The sequence below is a fragment of the Artemia franciscana genome, chromosome 10, assembly GCF_032884065.1.
Source record: "Artemia franciscana chromosome 10, ASM3288406v1, whole genome shotgun sequence".
In the NCBI taxonomy this organism is placed as follows: Eukaryota; Metazoa; Arthropoda; class Branchiopoda; order Anostraca; family Artemiidae; genus Artemia; species Artemia franciscana.
Window position 1 is genome coordinate 49230623 of NC_088872.1, and position 24466 is coordinate 49255088.

At 33.3% G+C, this 24466-nt stretch overlaps 1 protein-coding gene across 6 annotated transcripts in view; it reads right to left on the reverse strand.

Moving 5' to 3' along the window:
- The window catches only part of LOC136032309 (RUN and FYVE domain-containing protein 1-like), a gene marked incomplete at its 3' end in the record, with an annotated part of 94848 nt that overhangs the window by 42432 nt on the left and 27950 nt on the right, over nt 1-24466 (reverse strand). For all 6 annotated transcript variants that reach the window (XM_065712598.1, XM_065712599.1, XM_065712600.1 and 3 more), the window contains 3 exon segments: nt 1560-1726; nt 4835-5042; nt 21534-21643. In XM_065712598.1, the coding sequence (XP_065568670.1) occupies nt 1560-1726; nt 4835-5042; nt 21534-21643 (485 nt within the window).

Sequence of the window (24466 nt, forward strand, 5' to 3'; positions counted from 1 at the left end):
CCATTTAATTTTACTTCTATTTTATTCATTTTAACTAAATTTCTGAAGTCTCATATTGAATAAAAATAGAATAGAACCACCGAATGAGACGGTAATGAGGGACCAGCCTCAAGGATGTTTCAGAAATGAGCTACCGTTGATGATGGTGCAGAGTAAACATAATATCAGTAGCACCAAACTGAACGATTAACTTTCTATTTTAGTAGAAATGTGGAAAATAAAGAAGAAACTTGAAAAAGAGGAAATAATAAATACAGATTTTATTCAGATCGTTTCCTCGAAACAAAGGGTAAAGACCAGACATAAAGAGTATAGCGTTAGCGAGTATTGAGGTATGTACTTTCAAGGATTAAATATTTTCATTGTTTACTCTTTATTCGACTTCTTGTTGTTTAAAGATTGAGAGGTTTTAGAGAAGTACCGCACCTTGGTCAGCGTTGCCACACTGAACTGTGAAAATGAATAAGCAAAACTAATAAGTTAAAATTGGCAACGCTCTTCGGTCGTAAAAATCAAACATGAACATTTTGTTGATTACCCAAAACAAGTATTAAACGGGTTTTATATTTTTATATAGGTCAGAATTACCTTGTGGTGTGCCAAAGTCAGCGAAATTCCAAAGCATTGCTCCAAATCTTTCCTTTGTTTACTCCGTATCTGACTTTGGCTCCTAGTTTGAACTGAAGGGGATGATAATACCCTGTTATGACATGCCACAATCTGTCGTCTCATCTGTCATGTCATTCATCTGTCATGACACATCATAGTGTGCCTCTTTTAACGCGTTTTCTTATTTACGAAAGTTTTTTTCTACTTTTTAGAGCTTTGGGTGGTACATGCATGATAAACCCCCAACCGCTCAAGTTGTTCATTATTTGACGCATTGCAGAACTTTTTTTTGTTCGTTTCTTTCAGCTTAGCGTGAGACAAGACAAAGAGAAGTGACAGAATAGATGGAGAATATATAATATGGACTACATATGTGCACATTAGGGGGGGGAGGTAAAGTATTGCATAGTGTGAAGTTAGAAAACAATTCTTAATACATAATATGAAGAATAATTGTACCTAACACATCAGGCATGCAGACCCGCAATACTTACCCCTCCCACCTTTAGTGTGCAAATATATAGCCCAAATTGTTTCTAAAGTATTATATTTTAATCATACATCGATATATGTCATTAGAGCTGAGCGTCAGAAAAGCATATTAAAAGAATATTAAGTAGGGGGTATATTATACAAGTACCCTTTGGGTATATAATTTTCTTACCTAATGAGCTTAAGCTACAATATTGCCGATCTCTTGGGTTGTCTAAATAGATACGCAACTTAAGCTGATTAATTTGCAAATAACTGAGGTAAAAGCATATTTGATGGTGACCTAACTTTTAAATAGATTGATCAGAATTTGTACAGAAAGCTTGAAAAAAAATTGCATTCGCACTGCTATTATACAAATTTTATTATCCAAAGCACAAGAAATTTAACTCTTTTTTCTGACGTGTTCCATTAGCTCAATTATACCAAAAAACACAAAAATTAAACCAAAAACTCACGTTAGATGTCTATTCAGTTCTTCCAGATAGTTTTTCTGGTCAAGAACCGCAGCAACGTTAGTATTTTCAGCATTCGAACTATCTTCATTTACTGGATTCTCTTGATCTGTATCACGAAAGTAAAGAGAAAAGTCTATAACACCTTCTGCCTTATCGAGATCTTCTTCCTTAAAAAAATATCAAAATTTTCACCGCTTCTATAAAAAAAAACTACTTTTACTTCTTTAAAATTATTTTGATCTTAGCATCACTTGGCCTCAACCTGGCCTCATCTGTGTTCTAGCCGTGCTTTTACATTTGTGAAACGCTACCGTTTGATTTTGTACTGAGCAATAAGTCTTGCATGTATTATTATTATTATTATTTCCCTAAAACTCATCATACAGAACGGTTCCCTGCCTTTTCAACGGCAGAAACCTATCCGAGGGCAGATAAATGCCCTTACAAAGTTCTTTCTGCTGTTGGGTATTCCTGTGAACTGATATTGTCGATATGACAAGAAGTTCTAACTTAAATAAGAGTGACTAAAAAATATATATAAAACAAAATCCCATTGACATTGCAGTGCTTCCAAGCGGAAGATTTTTTTTTTTTTTTTTTTTTTTTTTTTTTTTTTTTTTTTTTTTTTTTTTTTTTTTTTTTTTTTTTATTACCTTGACTAAATATAAATTGAATTTCATTGAAAGGTGACAATTTATTGAGTAGCTATATTCCAGCTATTATCGTTAATATATTTTTTTTGTCGAATCAAAACGTCTTCCGTTTTTTTATGGCACTTGGTATTAACCAAGTGACATATAGCAATCGCAAATTCTGTCGGTCTGTCTGTCTGTCGGTCTGTCGGTCCCGGTTTTGCTACTTTAGGCACTTCTAGGTAAGCTAGGACGATGAAATTTGGCAGGCGTATCAGGGACCAGACCAGATTAAATTAGAAATTGTCTTTTTCCCGATTTGACCATCTGGGGGGGGGGGGGGAGTGGGGGGCCCGTTAATTCGGAAAAAATAGAAAAAATGAAGTATTTTTAACTTACGAACGATTGATCAGATCTTAATGAAATTTGATGTTTGGAAGGATATCGTGTCTCAGAGCTGTTATTTTAAATCCCGACCGGAGCTGGTGACATTGGAGGGGAGTTGGGAGGGGGAAACCTAAAATCTTGGAAAACACTTAGAGCGGAGGGATCGGGATGAAACTTGGTGAGAAAAATAAGCACAAGTCCTAGATATATGATTGACATAACCGGAACGGATCCGCTCTCTTTGGGGTAGTTGTGGGGGGGGGTTAATTCTGAAAAATTACAAAAAATGAGATATTTTTAACTTACGAAGGAGTGATCGAATCTTCATGAAACTTCATATTTAGAAGGACCTCGTAACTCAGATCTCTTATTTTAAATCTCAACCGGATCCAGCGTCATTGGGGGGGGACCGGAAATCTTAGAAAATACTTAAAGCGGAGATACCAGGATGAAACCGGATGGGAAGAATAAAAACCTGTCTAAGATACGTGACTGACATAACCGGACCGGATCTGCTCTCTTTGGTGTAGTTGGGGGGGGGGGGGGTAATTTTGAAAAATGAGGTATTTGTAACTTACGAAAGGGTGACCAGATCTTAATGAAATTTGATATTTAGAAGGAATTCATGTTTCAGAGCTCTTATTTCAAATCCCGACCAGATCTTTTGACATTGGGGGGAGTTGGAGGGGGAAATCTTGGAAAACACTTGGAGTGGAGGAATCGGGATGAAGCTTGTTGGATAGAATAAGCAAATGTCCTTGATACGTGATTGACGTAACCGTACTGGATTCGCTCTCTTTGGGGGAGTTGGGGGGTTCAGTCATTTGGTGAGTTTGGTGCTTCTGGACGTGCTAGGACGATGAAAATTGGTAGGCGTGTCAGGGACCTGCACAAATTAACTTGATAAAGTCGTTTTTGCAGATTCGACCATCTGGGGGGCTAAAGGGAGAGGAAAAATTAGAAAAAATGAGGTATTTATAACTTACGAGTCGGTGATCAGATCTTAATGAATTTTGATATTTACAAGGACATCGTGACTCAGAGCTCTTATTTTAAATCCAGACCGGCATTAAGCCTCTGATTTTCCTTTTAAATCTTTTTAATCTTTTTTTATACAATTTATTTTTATTTTCATTTTACGCATTATTTATTTATTGGGTCAAATTTTTCTGTTTTTTTTTATGTATTATTCCTATTTAAATGCTATTCATTGATAAAACATATGTTCACGTCATGTATTATGCTCTTTTTTTAAGGCAGGACGAGCTCTCAAGGAATCTTCCAATACCTCCCATGTTAAACATTGAGAGTTTGCCTGACATTCCTGAATTAGTGATTTTGGCGGTTTTTATTTTAACAGATATAAAAAAAAAATCTGGTGAATATTTTGATCTAATCAAATCTTAAAGCCGACAATTATTTTTTTATAATTCCAAAATAATTATAAAATCTTTTTCGGGTTTGCATTTTAGATTGCTACACTTAACACTGTTGTTGAGAATAGAGCAAAAACTATTCTATTCAACAATCAGAAACTTATTTCTATAATATATTAAATAAAAGAAACAAGTTTTTTTGAATGAAAGTAAGGAGCGACATTAAAACTTAAAACGAACAGAAATTACTTCGTATATGAAATGGGCTGCTTCCTCATCAACGCCCCGCTCTTTACGCTATAGTTTGACTCTTTCTCTCAATTCTTCTTTTTAAAACAGTAAAAAACTTTAATTTTTCATCTTATTATTTTTTTTTGTATTTTAGGACTGCTTAAAAGAGAAGAGTAAAAGAGCAAAAACGATAAAAGAGAAGCAATAGTCCCTCAATTTTTTAATAAAATCCATAATAGTCTGTAAATCTCTACCACTCTTTTAATCTATTTTGTCATGTTAAAATGTTTTACTCGCCTTTAAGCAGAATTTCTTAATTTTACTAATTATGTTAATATATTAACTATATTAACAAAAACTAAATATATAAATTATTATATTGATGGATACAATGATTTCATAAATGAAATTGATATATCATGTTAATAAAACAATTATGATAATAATCATATCATTTGCGATTATAATCATAATTATATTATTACTTTTGTTAATAATAATCAATTAGTTAATTACATTAATTGATAGTCAGTAAATAAGTAAATTAATTATATGAATAAAAAAAATATATTCTTCACCTGAACACCATTTTCGCCAATTTCTGCAAGTAATTCAGTCTATTCTGTTATGTTAATATTTTTTTACTCACCTTTAAACACAAATTAACGTCAAGACAATTCAATCCAACAAGAAGCCCTGCAATAACTGCCCCTTCCTCAGACAATAACAACGCCCCAGGGCGAAAGAACGGAAGTAATACAGTTTCCCGATTTTCCAATAAAATCCATAAATAGTCGGCTAGTTTCTTCTGCATCAAAGCAAGACGCAGCCATGCCCTTGCTCGCCCCTCTGCACTCCTAAAATACAAAAAAAATAATAATAATAAGATGACAAATTAAAGGAATAATAATTTAAAAAAATAAATAATAGGTCGATCAGTGGGTTAATATATGTAAAATCAAAACAAACCAATCGAAGTAGCACTTGAAACTTTAAAAAATAGTTTGAGCTTTAAAAAAAGTTGAAAAATTAAGTATATTTAGTAGTATACAGACAAGCTAATAAAGTAATATTTTGAGCAACTAAGATTAAGTTGCTATACCATGATAGACAAATTAAAGATACCGCGAAAAATAAAAATAAAATTTCGAAAACCTATATATTTAATAGTTTACAGAAGTACCAGAATAGAAATTTTTAGTAAATATAAGCAAGCTGCTATGAGCAAAGAGCACAGATCCATTAAAAATAAGCTAATAAACAAAACTGAAAGCGTCAAAAATATAAATTGAAAAATTAAAAGAAGTATTTAACACTATACAGCACCATTAAAAGCAACACTTTAGATTAACTATAAGTAAATCAGCACGAGCTAATGGTACTTTCAAAGTAAATTAAAAGAGTTAAAGAGACAAGCTAATTGGGGACAAGAATATCTCCAATGTCAAAATTACAAATTCGTCATGTGAAAACTTTTACAAAAGAATGCAAAAAAAACCTGAACCGAATAAGCTAAAACTGTCACCCTTCAAATTTAAGGAAGAGTTGAAGCTTTAGTTTGGGGTCAAGAATAGTTTTTGGTTTGGGGGATAATGTAAGAAAAGGAGCCCACCAAAAAAAAAACATTAAAAAACGTATCAAAAATTGTTTAAATACATTTTTGTTACGTTTTTACAAGCCCGAAAAAATTACAAGGGGGGTGGTAAACCCTGTAGCCCCCCCCCCCTGGATAAGGTCTTGAAAACAGTTCTAGTTTTAATTTGCCGCAAAAATTTTTAATTTGCCGCAAAATTTTTTAATTTCTAAGTTGACACGGACAAAAAGTCTTTTCTGTCGTCAAAAGATCAAGATGACCTAAGGTCAACATTTTACAAATTTAATGTACACTGTACAAAAATAATATCTCCTAATATCTCCTTTGAAAACCATCTACCTTAACATCTGACAGTTTTATTTTTTTTTTCAAACATGTATTTACTTATCTGCACAAAAAATAATATCTCCTCTGAAGACCATCTACAGTACCATCAATTAGTTTTATTTTTTCAAAGATGGATTGACTTATCCACACAAAAAATAGCATCTCCTAATATCTCCTTTGAAAACCATCTACCTTAAAATTTGATAGTTGTATTTTTTCAAAGATGGATTAACTCATCTACACGAAAAATAATCTCATTTGAAAACCGTCAACCTTAACATCTGATAGTTGTATTTTATTCAAAGATGGATTGACTTACCTACACAAAAAATAATATCTCCTTTGAAAACCATTTATGTTAATATCTATTAGTTCTATTTTTCAAAGAAGGATTGACTTATCTGCACAAAATATAACATTTCCTCATATCGCCTTTGAAAACCATCTACCATAACATTTGATAGTCGTATTTCACAGATGGATTAACTTGTCTGCACAAAAAGTAATATCTCTTAAGTCCTCGTTTGAAAACCATCTACCTTAACATCTGATAGTTGTATTTTATTCAAAGATGGATTGACTTACCTACACAAAAAATAATATCTCCTTTAAAAACCATTTATGTTAATATCTATTAGTTCTATTTTTCAAAGAAGGGTTGACTTATCTGCACAAAATATAACGTTTCCTCATATCTCCTTTGAAAACCATCTACGATAACATTTGATAGTTGTGTTTGACAGATGGATTGACTTATCTGCACAAAAAGTAATGTCTCTTAAGTCCTCGTTTGAAAACCATCTACCTTAACATCTGATAGTTGTATTTTTCCAAAGATGGATTGAATTATCTGCACAAAAAAATGTAGCTCCAAATATCTCCATTGAAAACGATCTACACTAAGATTTGATTGTTCTATTGCTCCAAAGATAGATTGACTTATCTGCCAAAAAAAATATCTCCTATCATCTGGCAGTCGTATTTTCGTCTATTATATGGTTTATTTATAAAGTAAACCATCTACCTTAACACTTGATGGTACTAATTTTTTCAAAGATGGAGTGACTAATCTGCACAAAAGAATGTATCTCCGAATATCTTCTTTGAAAACGATCTATAGTAATATCTGATAGTTGTACTTTTTCAAAGATGGATTGACTTATCTGCACAAAAATAGTATCTCTTAATATATCCTTTGAAACCATCTACCTTAACATTTGACAATTGTATTGTTTCAAATATGGATTGACTTATATGCACAAAAAATATCTCCTAATACCTAATAGTTGTATTTTGGTCTATTAGATGGTTCATTTATCAAGAAAAGCGTCTACGATAACCATTGATAGTTGTATTTTTTTTCAAAGATGAATTGACTTATCTGCAAAAAAAATATCTCCTAATATCTCTTTTGAAAACCATCTACCTTAACATCTGATAGTTCTATTTTTTCCAAGAAGGATTCAGATCTGCACAAAAAGTAATATATCCTAATATCTCCTCTCAAAATCATCTACCTTAACATCTAATAGTTGTAACTTTTTAGAGACGGATATATAGGTTGACTTATCGGCAAAAATACTTAATAGTCTATTCTTCTATTTATCTGATAGATCTATTTTTTTCAGAGGGATTGACTAATCGGCACAAAAAATAGTATCTCCTAATATCTCTTTTGAAAAACATCTACCTTAACATTTGAAAGTTGTAACTTTTCAAAAATGGATAAATACATTGACTTTATCTGGACAAAAACTTAGCCCGTTGTTACGTTTTGTGCTTTTATTTTTATCCTGTTCATGACTTTTGTATCGATGTGGGCAACTGAGACAAAATTGATAAAAAAAAATTAAATAAAATTAGAAATGACCAGACAGTTTTAGTCTTTGAATTTTTATCCTAATTATGATTTTTTGAATCAATCTGGACAATTAAGACAATCTTGATAAAGCATTAAATATAGATTAGGAATGACCAAGTAATTTTGTGCTTTGATTTTTGAACCTGTTTATGATTTTTATATCAATTTGGACAACTAAGACAATCTTGATAAAGCCTTAAATACAGATTAGGAATGACCAAATATTTTCTGGATAGGAGATATAAATTTAAATAATATCTCCTAATATCTCTTTAAAACCATTACCTTGCCTTCTGGTAGTTGTAACTTTTCAATTATGGATATATAGATTGACTTATCTGCAAAATACTTAATAGTCTACTGTTCTATTTATCTGATTAAATAAAAAAAATAAGTTTTTTCAACTGAAAGTAAGGAGCGACATTTAAACTTAAAACGAACAGAAATTATTAGGTATATGAGAGGGGTTGGTACTCCTCAACACCTCGCTCTTTACGCTAAAGGTTTTTAGCACTTTAAAAAAAAACCTTCTTATTGTTCTAATTAAACGAACATAGTGTTTCAGTAGTCGTCCTCAGGAACCCCTTCATATACGTAATAACTTCTGTTCGTTTTAAGTTTTAATGTCGCTCCTTAGTTTCAGTTGTAAAAACTTTCCGGCAGATTCTCCCAGGGTAAAATTTTCCCTGAATAAATCACCACCTGGAAAATTCCACCCACGGAAAATTATTACCGAGGAAAATCTCACCAGAAAAAATTAACCGCCCTTCCCACCCGAAAACGTATGCATACTTCCCAATAACAAATACTAAACGTAAACAATGAGCAAACTTTCCCCAAGAATTTTGGGGGGCCATGATATCTCCGAAGGCATAGTTATTCGGCCTTTCAAGTATACTGAACAAAATGGCTATCTCAAAATTTTGATCGGACAATTTTGAGAAAAAACGGGCTCGGGAGGAGGCCTAGTTGCATTCCAATCTTTTTGGTCACTTCAAAAGGGGCACTAGAACTTTTAGAAATCTGTTTGAATGAGCCCTCTCCCGATATTCTAGGAGCACTGAGTCGATACGAACACCTGAAAAAAAAAATAAGCACACATCCGTGATCTTTCTTCTGGCAGAAAATATAAAATTCCACATTTTTGCAGATAAGAGCTTGAAATCTCTCCAATAGGGTTCTCTGATGCCCCGAATCTGATGATGTGATTTTCATTAAGATTCTATGACTTTCAGGGGATGTTTCCCCCTTTTTGCGAGAATCAGGCAAATTTTCTCAGTCTAGTAGCCTTTGATGGGTAAGACTAAACTTAATGAAACCCATATATTGGAAATTAGTTCCGATTCTTTTGATGTATCATTGGTATTAAAATTCAGGTTTTTAGAGTTTCGGTTACTATTGAACCGGGTTGCTTCTTACTTAATGTGCGTTACCATGAACTATTTGATTACAGCTAATATTAAGATTTTTAATCTATCAAATGTTCCGCTTTCATTGCTTTCTAGCCCTTATATTTAACTCTTTTTTACTTAAGCTGTGTTGTAGAACCACATACATACATTTCCCTGCCCTCAGCGTTTCAATCAAATTGTGCCCATTAAAACTTAGCGTAATGGACCATTTGATCATATCAATCGGTTTTTAGCCCAGGAATTTTGGAAACAAAAATTTTTCTTTGTATGCGTTAGCTAGGTTTCGACACGAGTCGAGCTCTGCTTCGGCAGCGGGATTTCACATCACTGGTGATAAAGTTAACGTTTAGCTTAAAGGCTGGCATGCTTCTGTTATGAACCATAATTAAAAATTCGTTTTTCTAGCCGGCAATTTTGTTTTATAGCACCAAGGACAGTAAATGAAACCTGATTGAATTGGTGAAGTGGAAACTTATCCTACTATATAGATATACCCTGTATACCCGTAATTCAATTTTTAATGCACAGATCTCATCATATACCTATATCATATACCTAGCTTACCCATATACACCTATATACAAATATCATATACCTATATACCCGTAATCCAGTTTTTAATGCACAGATCTCTGTTCGCAGTTCTGTAGTTTTTGGTAGTACCGGGTGTCAAATAAAAAAAAAGGGCGAAAACCAGCCAAAAATAAACTAAACTCCATGATAAAGCATGTTAAGAAGGCATAGTTTTTCTTTGAAGGTGCAGTTGTCTTTGGGAATCAACAGGTTGTAAGTGTTTGAATTTGTGGACGGAAAAGGCTTCAAACTGAATTGATTAATTTTGCTTATTTATTTTCACGATTCAGCGTGGCAACACTTTCGAAAATGTGGCACAACGTAAAAACTTCATAATTTTGAAACAACATAAGATAAATCTTAGGAAATCGTGGTTTTCAGGTATAAATAGAGTAAGGGGCAAAAAATATTTTTATTTTGTTGTCCTTGGTATATCATAGTGAATAAAAGCTCCCTGTTTGTCTGCTACCAAAATGGCACTAATGCTGTTCTTGTTTAGATTAGTATTTATAAAAGTCTTTCTTTTTTTCGAAAAACTTTCTACCACAATTTCAGGGAACTTCGTTTTTAATCGGTCTTTTTCAAAAGATGTTAATTTTCAAAATACGTTTTGTTTCTTCTTTGTTTCAAAATCTGTAGTGTTTCTACTTTTAGGTAGTAGGAATTTTTAAGTAGAAATCAATATACGAGAAATAGAAGGAAGAAAAAGACGAGAAATGGTCTGCTTGGGATGAAAGTAAGACAGGCACTATTAAATTCTTTCGAAACTGCCAAAATTGTAAAGGTTAATACTCATTAGTAGTATTAGGGATTGCAAATTATCCAGCCACTACAATAAACAGATGGTTTAGCATGCTACTGTCATCTGCAGACTACTATTTCACTTTCACCGTCTTACTGGTGTTTTTATCATCAGTCTTAGATAAACTACCGTCGGTCATTGGATTTTGAAACAAAAAACAAAACGCTATTTCAAAAATCATTTTTAAAAAGCGCGTAAAAAATGAACGCGTAAGAGTTGGCCATTTGACATCAAATTGGGCACCCAATTTTCCGTAACCAATTTGGGGGAGGTTAACTCCCTTAGAAAAAAAAACATTTTCTCATCGGAACAACGTTCAAGTTCTAATTTCACAATCTTCCTTTTAAGATGTCTTCTGCCTTTTGTCAGTTTGTCGCTCTAAAGCAATGAGCAAAATTAAAATTGCTTTCGTCTGAAACAATTGACCAAAACTTAAAAGGAAGAAAAAGAAAGTTTAATCCAAGCGTGGTCGGAAAGAAAACCTTTGATGGAAGAATTTAAAAATGCTTCTGCTAAAAAGTATATGGCCATCCTTATAATTTGTCTCATTGGTAAGTTGGTTAATTACTGGTCTTGTGACTAAGCTTAAAAAGAAAAAAATGTCATACTAAAAATTTTATTTACAACTGGGAAAATACAACAAGAATTTACTTAGGAATGGTAATTTCAAAATTTTCCAATTCTTCTTCTCAACTCCCTATTCAGCTGAATTTTGAATAAATGGTACTAAAAAGGAAATAGCCACATCAATGAGAAAACTTGCACCTGCTTCCATAGCGGCATCGCAGTCCGTATTTACAAGGTTTCCGAGAAAATGAGTTATTTCTCTTCTTGTCTGTTTGAACAATATCATTCGAGTTCCAAACTATGGGCGTCCATTTTTTCTTATTTTCTGGCCTATTTGCAGCATCTACCTCGAGCTTGCGTTTCACAGGATAATTTTGTTTTTCGTCCAATTTCTGTATCGCTTTATCTGGCAATGGTGGAAGTAAGTTACTTGATGGGACAAATTTTTTTCTATCTTGGAAGTAAGCTTGTGCTTTTGTAGACTCATTTATTCTAGATTTTATATCTGGTTTGTCATCTAAAACCAGAGCTATCGATTTCTTCTTTGCCGGCACACATTTGACTTGCTGAATCAATTCAATCTTTTCCTTCAGGATACATCGTTTTTCTTGCTCCTTAGAATTCGAATTGAATGACGCTTTAACTGGTGACAAAAAATCTTGGATACTCGTGGGACAATCTTCGGGATTAAATGAATTTATGGTCTGTTCTTTATTGGATTCTTCACTCTGTATCTTTTCTAAGTTTCGCTCTTCTGGCTTCAACTCTTCAAGTAATTTCAGTTGTGGCTGCTCAAATACATCTTCACCTAGCAAACCTTCAACGTTAACCATATACACAAGGGTTTCATGAGAAATTAATTCATCATCACCCGCCAAGAGGACTAGCTCACTAAATTCTTCAGAGATCATTCTAATTTGTATTAACTAACAGTTGGTAGATCACAATGAGACTGAATAAGTTATATATGGTTTTGTCCTTTATAAACGTGAAAAAGCCAGATGACGTCATATTTTTTCTGAGTCTTGAGGTCATGCATTTTTTTATTTAAAAAAAGAGTATGACGTCATAACATTTTTTATTGTTGAAAGGAAAATTATGACGTCACCAACTTGAGTTTTACCCAGTTTACTAACTTGTTATAACAGTCAATTTGATGCTACATATTTCAAAATTTATTTCGGAGGAAATAGCACACAATAATATCCTAATTTCTAAATTATTCCATATGACAAAAGTGGTAGTTTATTTTTTAATGCAAATTTCATCTTTGCAAAGATATAAGCGTAAGAATTCGAAAGGTCACCACTGCTCAAAAAGAAAAAAGTACTAAAAAAAAGAAAAAAGAGAAAGAAAAAAGAAAAAATACTAGTAGATTCTAATGCAGCGAAGCAACGTATTATTTTATCACATTTGTTTTAGACTAACTGAGGGAAATTTGTGGTTTATTTTTTTTCAACTTCTAGGTATTATAAAATCCATTTAGTAGCCCTATCCAGTGCTTCTTAATACTTATATTCGTTTCCTAATTAAGACAAATTATAAGGATCGCCATGTACATTTTAGTAGAAAAACTTTTAAATTCTCCCATTAAAGATTCTCTTTCCTACCACGCTCAGATCAGGCTTTCTTTTTCTTCATTTTAAGTCTTAGTCATTTTTTTTTTTCACACGAAAGCAATTTCTAATTTGTCCATTGCTTTAGAGCGAAAAACTGACCAAAAACCAGCAGACATCTTTAAAGGAAGAGTGTGAAATTAGAATTGACTTTAGAATTAGAATTAGCCAGATAGGTGGCTAATACCAGCAGACATCTTTAAAGGAAGAGTGTGAAATTAGAATTGACTTTAGAATTAGAATTAGCCAGATAGGTGGCTAATACCAGCAGACATCTTTAAAGGAAGAGTGTGAAATTAGAATTGACTTTAGAATTAGAATTAGCCAGATAGGTGGCTAATACCAGCAGACATCTTTAAAGGAAGAGTGTGAAATTAGAATTGACTTTAGAATTAGAATTAGCCAGATAGGTGGCTAATATCAGCAGACATCTTTAAAGGAAGAGTGTGAAATTAGAATTGACTTTAGAATTAGAATTAGCCAGATAGGTGGCTAATACCAGCAGACATCTTTAAAGGAAGAGTGTGAAATTAGAATTCGAACGTTGTTCCGATGAGATTTTTTTTTTTTTTTTTTTATTGGTTGAAGATGCTAGTGTTAGAAATCATTGGCTTGATTTGGCTCAAAAAGCATCATTTAGCATTTGGTCAACACTGCCGTCTGCTTGGATGGAATTGAATAAATCTTTTTACGTTTTCTCCCTTAATCGCGCATGCTGTTACTTGTCCTCCTCTTATTCTTAAATTCTTCCAATTGTCCGCTATGAATTACCTAATTTGTTTCACCTTCCAACAAGGGTTTGTATTCTATTTTTTATTTCTTTTTCTTTCCTCCGCCCCTGCTCTTTTCACCCTTCCCCCCCTTCTCTTTGCTTATCCTACCACCTCTCTCTCTTTCTCTCTCCCTCGAGTATTTTTTTGCACAAAATTATAGAATAAAACGAAAACATTTTCCAAAGAAAAGCCAAGAACCTAGAAAGTCAAAACAAATAGGAATTATCTTGAATATGAGGGGTACTGTTCTCCCTCTCAATACTGAAATTTTATAATGCTTTACTGAAAGCATTCTTGAGCACAACAACTCAGTACAGCTAGTGGGCAATTGAAAGAGTTTTTTTTTTTTCTAGCCGATTGCCTTTCAAAACATCTGAAATAACAGTTTTATTGTATAAACAAAATCTACATCAATGAATCTTTCCATTGATGAGGCATTGTGATTTCTTTCTTCTCTTGTTCTAGAGTGTTTGTTTTTGGTGTATTTTTTGGAGAAAAATCCAAATTTAGCTTAAAGAGGGGAAGGGAGACAGTTTGTTTGAGTTTTACTGTTGCTCTATACTTCGAATTAAATATATAAAAAACAAGTTTTTTAAAATGAAAGTAAGGAGCGACATTATAACTTAAAACGAACAGAAATTACTCCGTATATGAAAGAGGCTTTTCCTCCTCAACGCCCCGCTCTTTACGCTGAAGTTTGACTCTTTCTCTTAACTCTACTTCTTAAAACAGTAAAAACTGTAGCGTTTAAAATAAAAGCTCTGAGTCACGAGGTTCTTCTAAATATCAAAATTCATTAAGAACCGACCACCCACTCGTAAGTTAAAAATACCTCAATTTTCTAATTTTTCCTCTCCTTTTCAGCCCCCCCCCCCCGATGGTCGAATCGGGGAAAACGAATTTATCAAGTCAATTTGTGCAGCTCCCTGACACGCCTACCAATTTTTACCGTCCGAGCACGTCCAGAAGCACCAAACTCGCCAAAGCACTGAACCCCACCCCCTAATTCCCCCAAAGAGAGCGGATCCAGTCCGGTTACGTCAATCACGAATCTACGACATTTATAAGCGTTTTCCAAGATTTCTTGTTTTCCCCTCCAGCTCCCTCCAATGTCAAAAGATCTGAGATTTGATCTTTCGGGATTTGAAATAAGAGGTCTGAGACATGAGCTCCTTCTAAATATCAAATTTCATTAAGATCCGGTCGCCCGTTCTTAAGTTAAAAATACCATAATTTTTTCTAATTTTTCCAAATTAACGACCCCCAGCTCCCCCAAAGAGAACGGATCCGTTCCAATTATGTCAATCAAGTATCTATAACTTGTGCTTATTCTTCTCATCAAGTTTTCCCCCGATCTCTCCCCTCTAAGCGTTGCCCAGGACCTCCGGTTTCCAAGATTTCCGGTTTCCCGCTTCAACTCCCCTTTAAAATGAGAGTTCTAAAGCACAAGATCCTTCTAAATATCAAATTTCATTAAGATCTGATCACCCGTCCGTAAGTTAAAAATACCTCATTTTTTTATTTTTCCGAATTGCTCCCTCCCCCCTCCCCAACTCCACCAAAAGGAGCGGATACGGTCCTGTTATGTTAGTCACTTATCTTGGACTTGTTCTTATTCTTCCCACCAAGTTTCATCCTGATCTCTCCGCTTTAAGCGTTTTCCAAGATTCCCCCCCCCAAGGACACTGGGTCCGATCGGGATTTAAAATAAGAGATCTGAGTTACGAGGTCCTTCTAAATATGAAATTTCATTAAGATTCTATCACTTCTTCGTAAGTTAAAAATGCCTATTTTTTTTATTTTTTAGAATTAACCCTTCCTCCCAAACTCCCCCAAAGAGAGCGGATCCGTTCCGGTTATGTCAATCACGTATCTAGGACATGTGCATATTTTCCCCACCAAGTTTCATCCCGATTTCTCCACTCTAAGCGTTTTCCAAGATTTTTGGTTCCCTCTCCCAACTCCCCCCAATGTCACCGGATCCGGTCAGGATTTAAAATAAGGGCTCTGAGACACGATATCCTTCCAAATATCAAATTTCATCAAGATGCAATCAACCGATCGTAAGTTAAAAATACCTCCTTTTTTCTAGTTTTTCCGATTTAACCGTCCCCCCACTCCCTCCCCCCTCAGATGGTCAAATCAGGGAAACGGTATTTGGTCGAATCGGGGGGTAATCTGGTCTGGTTCCTGATACGGCTGCCAAATTTCATCGTCCTAGCTTACCTGGAAGTGCCTAAAGTAGCAAAACCGGGATAGACAGACCGACAGAATTTGCGATTGTTATATGTCACTTGGTAGATACCAACTGCCATAAATATAAAAATATAAAAATTCATTTCGTAAGTTAATTTGTAAGTTACGTATATTTATTACTAATGAAAACATTCGCAAAAAAAAATAAAAAGTTCTAATTTCATTTTTATGTAACCGAAAATGGTAGGGCAACTAGGCCTCCTCCCCCACCTCTTTTTTATCAAAATCGTCCGATCAAAACTATGAGAAAGCCATCTAGCAAAAAAAAAAATAATATTAAAATTTCGTTTTAATTATTCATGGGCGATGAGCCAAAATCAAAACATGCATTAATTCAAAAACGTTCAGAAATTAAATAAAAAAACATTTTTTTTAACTGCATGTAAGGAGCGACATTAAAACCTAAAACAAACAGAAATTATTCGTATATGAAAGGGGTTGTCCCCTCCTCAACGCCTCGCTCTTTACACTAAAGTTTTTTATTGTTTTAGAAAGGTGAATTACGAGAAACAGTCAAACGATAGCGTAAAGAGCGGGGCGTTGAGGAGGGGACAGCCCATTTTATATACAGAATAATTTCTGCTTGTTTTAAATTTTAATGCCGCTCCTTACTTTCAGTTAAAAACCATGCTTTCTTCTTTAATTTATGAACGTTTTTAAATTAATGCAGGTTTTTATATTGTCTCATCGTACATGAATATTTAAAATAAATTTGCATATTCATTTTTGATTTTTTTTTTTTTTTTTTTTTTTTGCTAAATGGCTTTCTCAAATTTTTGATCGGACGAGTTTTTAGAAAAAAGGGCGGGGGGGGGGGGCCTATTTTCACTCCAATTTTTTGGCTACTTAAAAATGCCACTAGAACTTTTAATTTTATTTACGAACGTTTTTATTAATAATAAATATAAGAAACTTATAAATTAACTTACGTAACGAACTTCTATATTCGTGTATTTTTATTACGTATATGAGCCCCCTCGTCAATACATCGCTCTTTACATTAAAGTTCGAATTTTGTTCCGATTCTATAAGAATGACCACTGAATCACAAAGGCCGTTTAATTACAATAAATAGCTCTTTTGAAATTACTAAAAATACTTTAGCGTAAAGCACGAGGTATTGAGGAGGGGACGAACCCCCTCATATACGTAACAATTTGTGTTCGTTTCAAGTTTTAATGTTGCTCATTACTTTTAGTTGGAAAAACTTTTTTTTATTTCATTTCTCATTGTTTTTGGTGCTATTTATGATTTTTGTGTCAATTTGGACAACTAAGACAATCTTGATATAGCATTAAATACAAATTAGGAATGACCAATAATTTTTTGCTTTAATATTCAATCTCATTTATGATTTTTGTATCAATCTGGACAACAAAGAAAATTTTGGTAGGGCATTAAATAAAAATTAGGAACGACTAAATAATTTTGTGTTCTGATTGTTGGTCCTATTTATGATTTTTTTTTTTTTTATCAATCTGGACAACTATGACAATATTGCATTGAATTTAGCATTAAATACAAATTAGGGATAGCCATATAATTTTGTGCCTTGATTTTTTTATCCTAGTTATGAGTTTTGTATCAATTTGGACAACTGAAACAATCATGATGAAGCATTAAATACAACTTTGGAATGAACAAATAGTTTTGTGCTTCGATTTTTTTTATACTGTTTATTTTTTTTTTTTATTAATCCGGACAACTAAGACAATCATGATAAAACATTAAATACAAATTAGGAATGACCAAATAATTTTGTGCTTTAATTTTTGATCCTATTTATGATTTTTGTATCAATCTGGAGAATTAGGAAAACCTTGATCATGCATTAAATACAAATTAGGAACGACCAAATAATTTTTTACTTTGATTTTTGATCCTATTTATGATTTTCGTATCAATTTGGAAAAACTAAAACAATCATGATGAAGCATTAAATACAAATTTGTAATGAACAAATAGTTTGGGCTTTGATTTGTGATCCTATTTATGATTTTTGTGTCAATATGGATAATTAAGACAATACTGATAATGCTTTAAATACAAATTAGGAATGACCAAATAATTTTGTGCTTTGATTTTTGATCCTATTTATGATTTTCGTATCAATTTGGACAACTAAAGCAATCACGATAAAGAATTAAATACAAATTAGGAATCACCAAATAGTTTTGTGCTTTGATTTTTGATCCTATTTATATATATTTTTTTTTTCAATCTGGACAATTAAGAATATATTGATAATGCATTAAATACAAATTAAGAATGACCAAATAATTTTGTACATTGAAAATTGATCCTATTCATGATTTTTGCATCATTCTGGACAATTAAAACAAACTTGATAAAGCCTTAAATACAACTTAGGCCATTACAGGCCATGGAGCCTTCTTGTGGATCAGTTAAAAAATTTGTTGTTGTTTTAATATATCTTATCTTCCAACATAACTTTCTTAATTGAAAGTATACCGTATGCTAAAAATTAAAATTTTTAACACTATGTATCAGCATCATTAATTAAAAAGCAGCTAATAAGTTCAAATTACTATAAAGAACTCGCTAGAAATATAGTTCAAATTAACTCGCCAAACAATGGGAAGGCCTTAAGTATTAGTGCTTGAATTTTGAACAGCAGGATAAAGTCTCTTATATTTTAGTCATACATAGCATTCATTTCAACATATCCATAGTTCCGAGTCCCGGTACTCTTTCAAGCTTTTCCACCCTCAAAATTTGTTTCATCTAGAATACTATTGAAGCATCTCTGAGGTGTTTGATTATAAATCTGATGGTAAATATGCAACATAAGACATCCAAAATAAAAACACGTTAATTTAATATTTCAAGGGCCCATACCTCCGTCAACACCTCCCCCCCTTGTATAAATTGACATGATACATGAACATTTCTTTTCAATTTCTGAACATTTGGAGAATATTAGGGAATTCATTTCGGCAATTAAATTTTAATCATCAAAAATCCTCAAGACTTCAGTATAAATTCAATGCTCTATTAAAAATATAGTAAGTACATATTTTACGCGCATGTTGTAAGTTTCACACCTTAACCAGATGCGATGAGACCAACTTTTGCTATATACGCGATTATCTTGCTTTGTTTTTGTACATCTATATTTCAATAGTACCCTCAAATTTATAGCCAGTGAAATCGGAAATTCTCATAAACCAAGGGTTGAGGAGGGTTCGGAACAAAATGAGGGCATCAAGCAAGAGCTAAGGAGGGTTAAGCATTTTGTTGCATTAATTTTTTGCTTTTTTTCATAAGCCCCGTATATAAGTAAGTAATAAGGATGGAAATTTTATGTTCAATATTTGATATCTCAATTACTAAAAACTAAAATCCTTAATATTACACATTACCCTTTTCTGTTGAAAAGCAGTCAATAAATTCAAAATTATTCAAAAGAACTTTCTTCAAAAAATCGGGCATGGATTTACCAATAGGCCCAGGCCTATGGACACACAATGCCGAGGGCCCACAATGCCGAAGGGCACAATAAATTATCACTGAGTGATTTTTTTTCTTAACCAGACTGGATTAATTTTATTTATCGTCAAAGTGCCAGGTGCACTCTACTGCCATGCTGTCCATTCCTGGAAAAGTGATTTTTCTGTTAATGGGGGGAGGCAGAGGGGGCACTTGCTCTGGGTGCAGAAATTTTAGGAGGGCAGCATTTCAAATAAACTATTTAATAGTTGCAATTATTTTTATTTTTTATTAAAATAAAGGGTAGGGCGTAGTTAATAAACGGAAATGGTTAATAAATTGTTAGTTAATTGATAAAATGAAAGTAAATTAAAGATCAACTAAATAATAACAATTGAAATGATTAAATTAAAACAATCGGTGTTGATAAAACAATACAGAAATTACGTGACCACTTATAAACTGTCAGAGTTCTCCCGAGAATGGCAGCTGCCAGTACCACCACACTTTCATTACTTTTGGGTCATTAGTTGCGACCAGTTCAGTGCTTCTACTATACCCGAATTTTAAGGGATATCCCTGAAAATCTCGCAGAAACGGAGCGGCATAAGCGCTTGGGCCTAGGAGCGTCAAAGCTTTAAATATGGCTCTGCAAACGAGACTTCAAATAAACTTAAAATAAACTTGCAGATAGGACTTTGAAACCTCTACAGTAGGATATTCTGATACGCTGAACCTGTTGGTGTGTCGTTTTGTGTTATGTAACTTCAAATTCCAGCTGAGGTGTCTTTTAGTGTGGATAGAGCGGAGGAGAATATGAGCAATACGCTCATATTAGAATACGCTCTCCCTCTGAGGGGAGAGCTTACATAATAGTTGGGAGGTCTCGGATACCAAGGGCCAAATTTCGAGCAGCAGGGCGATGTAAGGTAAAGTAATTAAGGAAGATACAGCTGTATTATAAATCTTTGTTTATTATTTAATGAAATATAGCAAAATCCATAAAAAATATTTGCCAAAATTTGGCACTGGATCTTAAAATCCAAAAATGTGTTTGATGCAACTCCGATTAGATACCGGTTCCAGCAACTTTAATGAGTTTGTATATGCTTATACACAAAATGGAAAGGATTTTCAGGAAGTAAGTTTAATTTTCGTTTTTCCTTGTAATAAGATAAATATAAACATTATATTCGTAGAGCTCTTACAATGTGAAGTCGTTATATTCACCGAAATTGCATTCGTTTTGACAACATTTTTAGTTTTTACATCCAGGCAAAAGCATTTGCACATTTTATTAAATATAAAATATAAAAAATATTTGCAAAAATAGCAAATATAAAATAGCAATAGCAAATTCATATCAACCTGTTCTGCAACAGACTCAATTCTTAACTTAATTGCGGTGGCAAGAACCAGGGCCGCGTTCAGGATTTTTTCCTGGAGTGAGTAGTTTACCAATAAAATAATTTCTGTGGGGGTACAAAAAAAATAGAAAAAGTCGTTATCTCCCGTAAAATTTGTCTAGAGTTCTCTAGCATTTTTTTTTTACCTTCCTTTTTAAAACAAATTTACGAGTTCGAGTTTTCTAAGTTATTTAGGCTAAATTCTCTTTTTACCTGGATTTTTATGACCAATTTCCGATTCGGATGAACTTTTCAGGGGGAGAAGGTCAAAGTAGAAGCCCCCTTCCCCTTGGATACAGTCCTGGCTGGAACACAGACACTTTAGGGAACTACTTTTACAGGAAACTGCACTCAAACACTATGTTTGCAATCCTCCCAGTCATGGATATCCAAGGTCAAAAATAAAATGGCAATGGAAGGGTGGCTTGCCTCCATTTTGATTCCTGTGAACAAATACGCTGCCTCATCAATTTAATAGTTACTTGGTAGCAGGGCCGTATCCACGATTTTCGGATGGGGGGAGGTACAAAAGGACTTTTTCAGGGGAGGGGTTTACAAAAAAATAAACACATCAAAAATTTGTTTATATTCATTTTTGTTACGCTTTTACGAGTCAGACAAATATTTAAAGAGGGGTTAGGGCTCAATCACCCCCAAACCCATTTCCTGGACACGGCCTTGCTTGGTAAATAGCATTTCAAATAAACTTGCCTAACAGTTGGAAGGTCTCGAATACTAGTGGTTAAATCTTGAGCAGTCGGACAAAGTCTCTCAACTTGTTGTAATATATCCCATATTTCTCTCTTCGGTCCAAGTAGTCCCTGTTAAACAAGAAGAAAATGGTAATTTTGAGTTCTTCAAAAAGCAACAAGCTGAAATTAATCATGTAAACCAGACGCAGGGGGAAATCTAGGGAGGGGAGTAATGTCTTCCCAGAGCATTTGCGTACTATAGTAACGAACGTAGTTTTATAAAAATCACATAATATAATGCTGTCTTATTATTTCTAAATGGCAAATTTTGCTAATTGAACAAAAGCTAAAATGGCCAGTTAGTTTTTTCAAATGTTTTATTTTTAGGTTGGGTGAGGGCAGGAAGAGGATTCAGGAAAGGGTGTCAGACTACCTCATCATAAAAAAATAAAAAATTGTATCAAATATTGAATATGAAATGAATTCCAGGAAACTTCTAAAATGGTTGGACACTCGCCTCTCCCACATTGATCCCTCTCAAATCTGAACTCAGACTTCACCCTTATTCCACCTGATTTCTAATAAAAATAACAATAATAGAACCACTTCACGGGGGATATTCGGAATTGTACACAAACAAGGAAGATTCAAAGAAATAATTGCTTGTATTAGCTACCAAAGGATTGGACAGACATTTCCTTTTTTTTTTTTTTTTGAAAGTTAATAAATCTAAAACCAAAAGAATAGATTCTTGGAAAATATGGATAGAAAAAAATTCATGTTTTAAAAGCTGTCGTCACCTGTTTTTTTTGTTTTTTTTTAATATATATATAAAGAAAAAAGCCTAAATGCGATAATTTTTGAAAACACAGCATCTGTCCAGTCCTTAAGGACGACGAACTAAGGATAAGAAATAAAAAGTGTAAAAGACAAGATCAAAACATAATACAAAATTATACATGGTTATGCAATAAGATTAAAAAAAGACGATAAAAGCTCTTTTTTACAATTAAAGGAGAAGAATTCGGAGAACGAGAAATCAGTCAACCATCTAGATATAATATTTACTCTTAGGACGTTGTTAATAAGACTAGGATTATGTAATTCCAGGCAATATTCTTTCAAAATAGAATAGCATCAGTTAGGGTAAGATAACATATAAAAAAATGACTTTGACAGTCCATATAAATCAGCTCCCCACTAACTCAAACTATTATACTCAACTCTCACTATCCCATGTAAGTCAACAGTTAACTTGATCCCAACTCAATTCTCAGACGACATAGCTCCTGGTCTACAAATTCTAACCAACACAACCCTAAACCAATCAAACAACAATTCAACCAGCATAATTAACAATTAACTCAAGCCATTTTACCTAATTCTCGTTAGCCCATATAACTCAACTGTCAACTCGGTCCTCACTCAACTCTCCAACTACCTAACTCCTGATCTAAAAGCTTTAACCAATACAATCCTCAACCAATCTGATAACAATCCTTAGCACAGCCAATACAATGCTCCAGACAATCCAACCAAACACTAAACAAAAAAAAAATTAGTACATGCATAAATTATCTCTCGCTCTTCTTTTTCTTCATGAAGAGGTTGTAAATTTATTATTAACTCTCCAAAAAGTTTTCAAAGGAATTTTCTTCACACTAAAATTTAACCAATAATGAGCGAATGAATGAGTTAATGATGAATGATGTTTTAAAATATCATGCATTAAAATATAAATATATTACATCAGAAATTTCATTTTTTTTACAAATTAATTTATTAAAATAAATTTCTCACTACAATAAAATATAGAAATGAGAGAATAAATCTAAATAAACAGGAATAAGCCGACGAGAGAGAACAAAACAAAGAGAGAAAAATGTCAAAATGAAGAACAAACCAACGGGTCTACGGTCGATAGAAGGGAAAAAAAAGACGAACTAAACGACGGATATTTTGCCTGTATAAAACTATGTGTATAGAGAACAAAGGGTGCCTAGAGAAATGAGAGAATAAACCTAAACAAAAAGGAATTAGCCGACGAGAGAGAACAAAACAGAAAGAGAAAAATCTCAAAATGAAGAACAAAAGAACAGGTCTACGGCTGATAGAAGGAAAAGAAAAGACGAGCTAAACGACGGATATTTTGCCTATTTAAAACTACGTGTCTAGAGAACAAAGGGTGTCTAGAAAAATGAGAGAATAACCTATACAAAAAGGAATAAGCCGACGAGAGAGAACAAAACAGAAAGAGAAAAATCTCAAAATGAAGAACAAAAGAACAGGTCTACGGCTGATAGAAGGAAAAGAAAAGACGAACTAAACAACGGATATTTTGCCTGTATAAAACTACGTGTCTAGAGAAATGAGAAAATAAACTTAAACAAAAAGGAATAAGCCGACGAGAGAGAACAAAACAGAAAGAGAAAAATCTCAAAATGAAGAACATAAGAACAGGTCTACGGCTGATAGAAGGAAAAGAAAAAACGAACTAAACGACGGATATTTTGCCTGTATAAAACTACGCGTCTAGAGAACAAAGGGTGTCTAGAGAAATGAGAGAATAAACCTAAACAAAAAGGAATAAGCCAACGAGAGAGAACAAAACAGAAAGAGAAAAATCTCAAAATGAAGAACATAAGAACAGGTCTACGGCTGATAGAAGGAAAAGAAAAAACGAACTAAACGACGGATATTTTGCCTGTATAAAACTACGCGTCTAGAGAACAAAGGGTGTCTAGAGAAATGAGAGAATAAACCTAAACAAAAAGGAATAAGCCGACGAGAGAGAACAAAACAGAAAGAGAAAAATCTCAAAATGAAGAACAAAAGAACAGATCTATGACTGATAGAAGGAAAAGAAAAGACGAACTAAAGGACGGATATTTTGCCTGTATAAAACTACGCGTCTAGAGAACAAAGGGTGTCTAGAGAAATGAGAGAATAAAC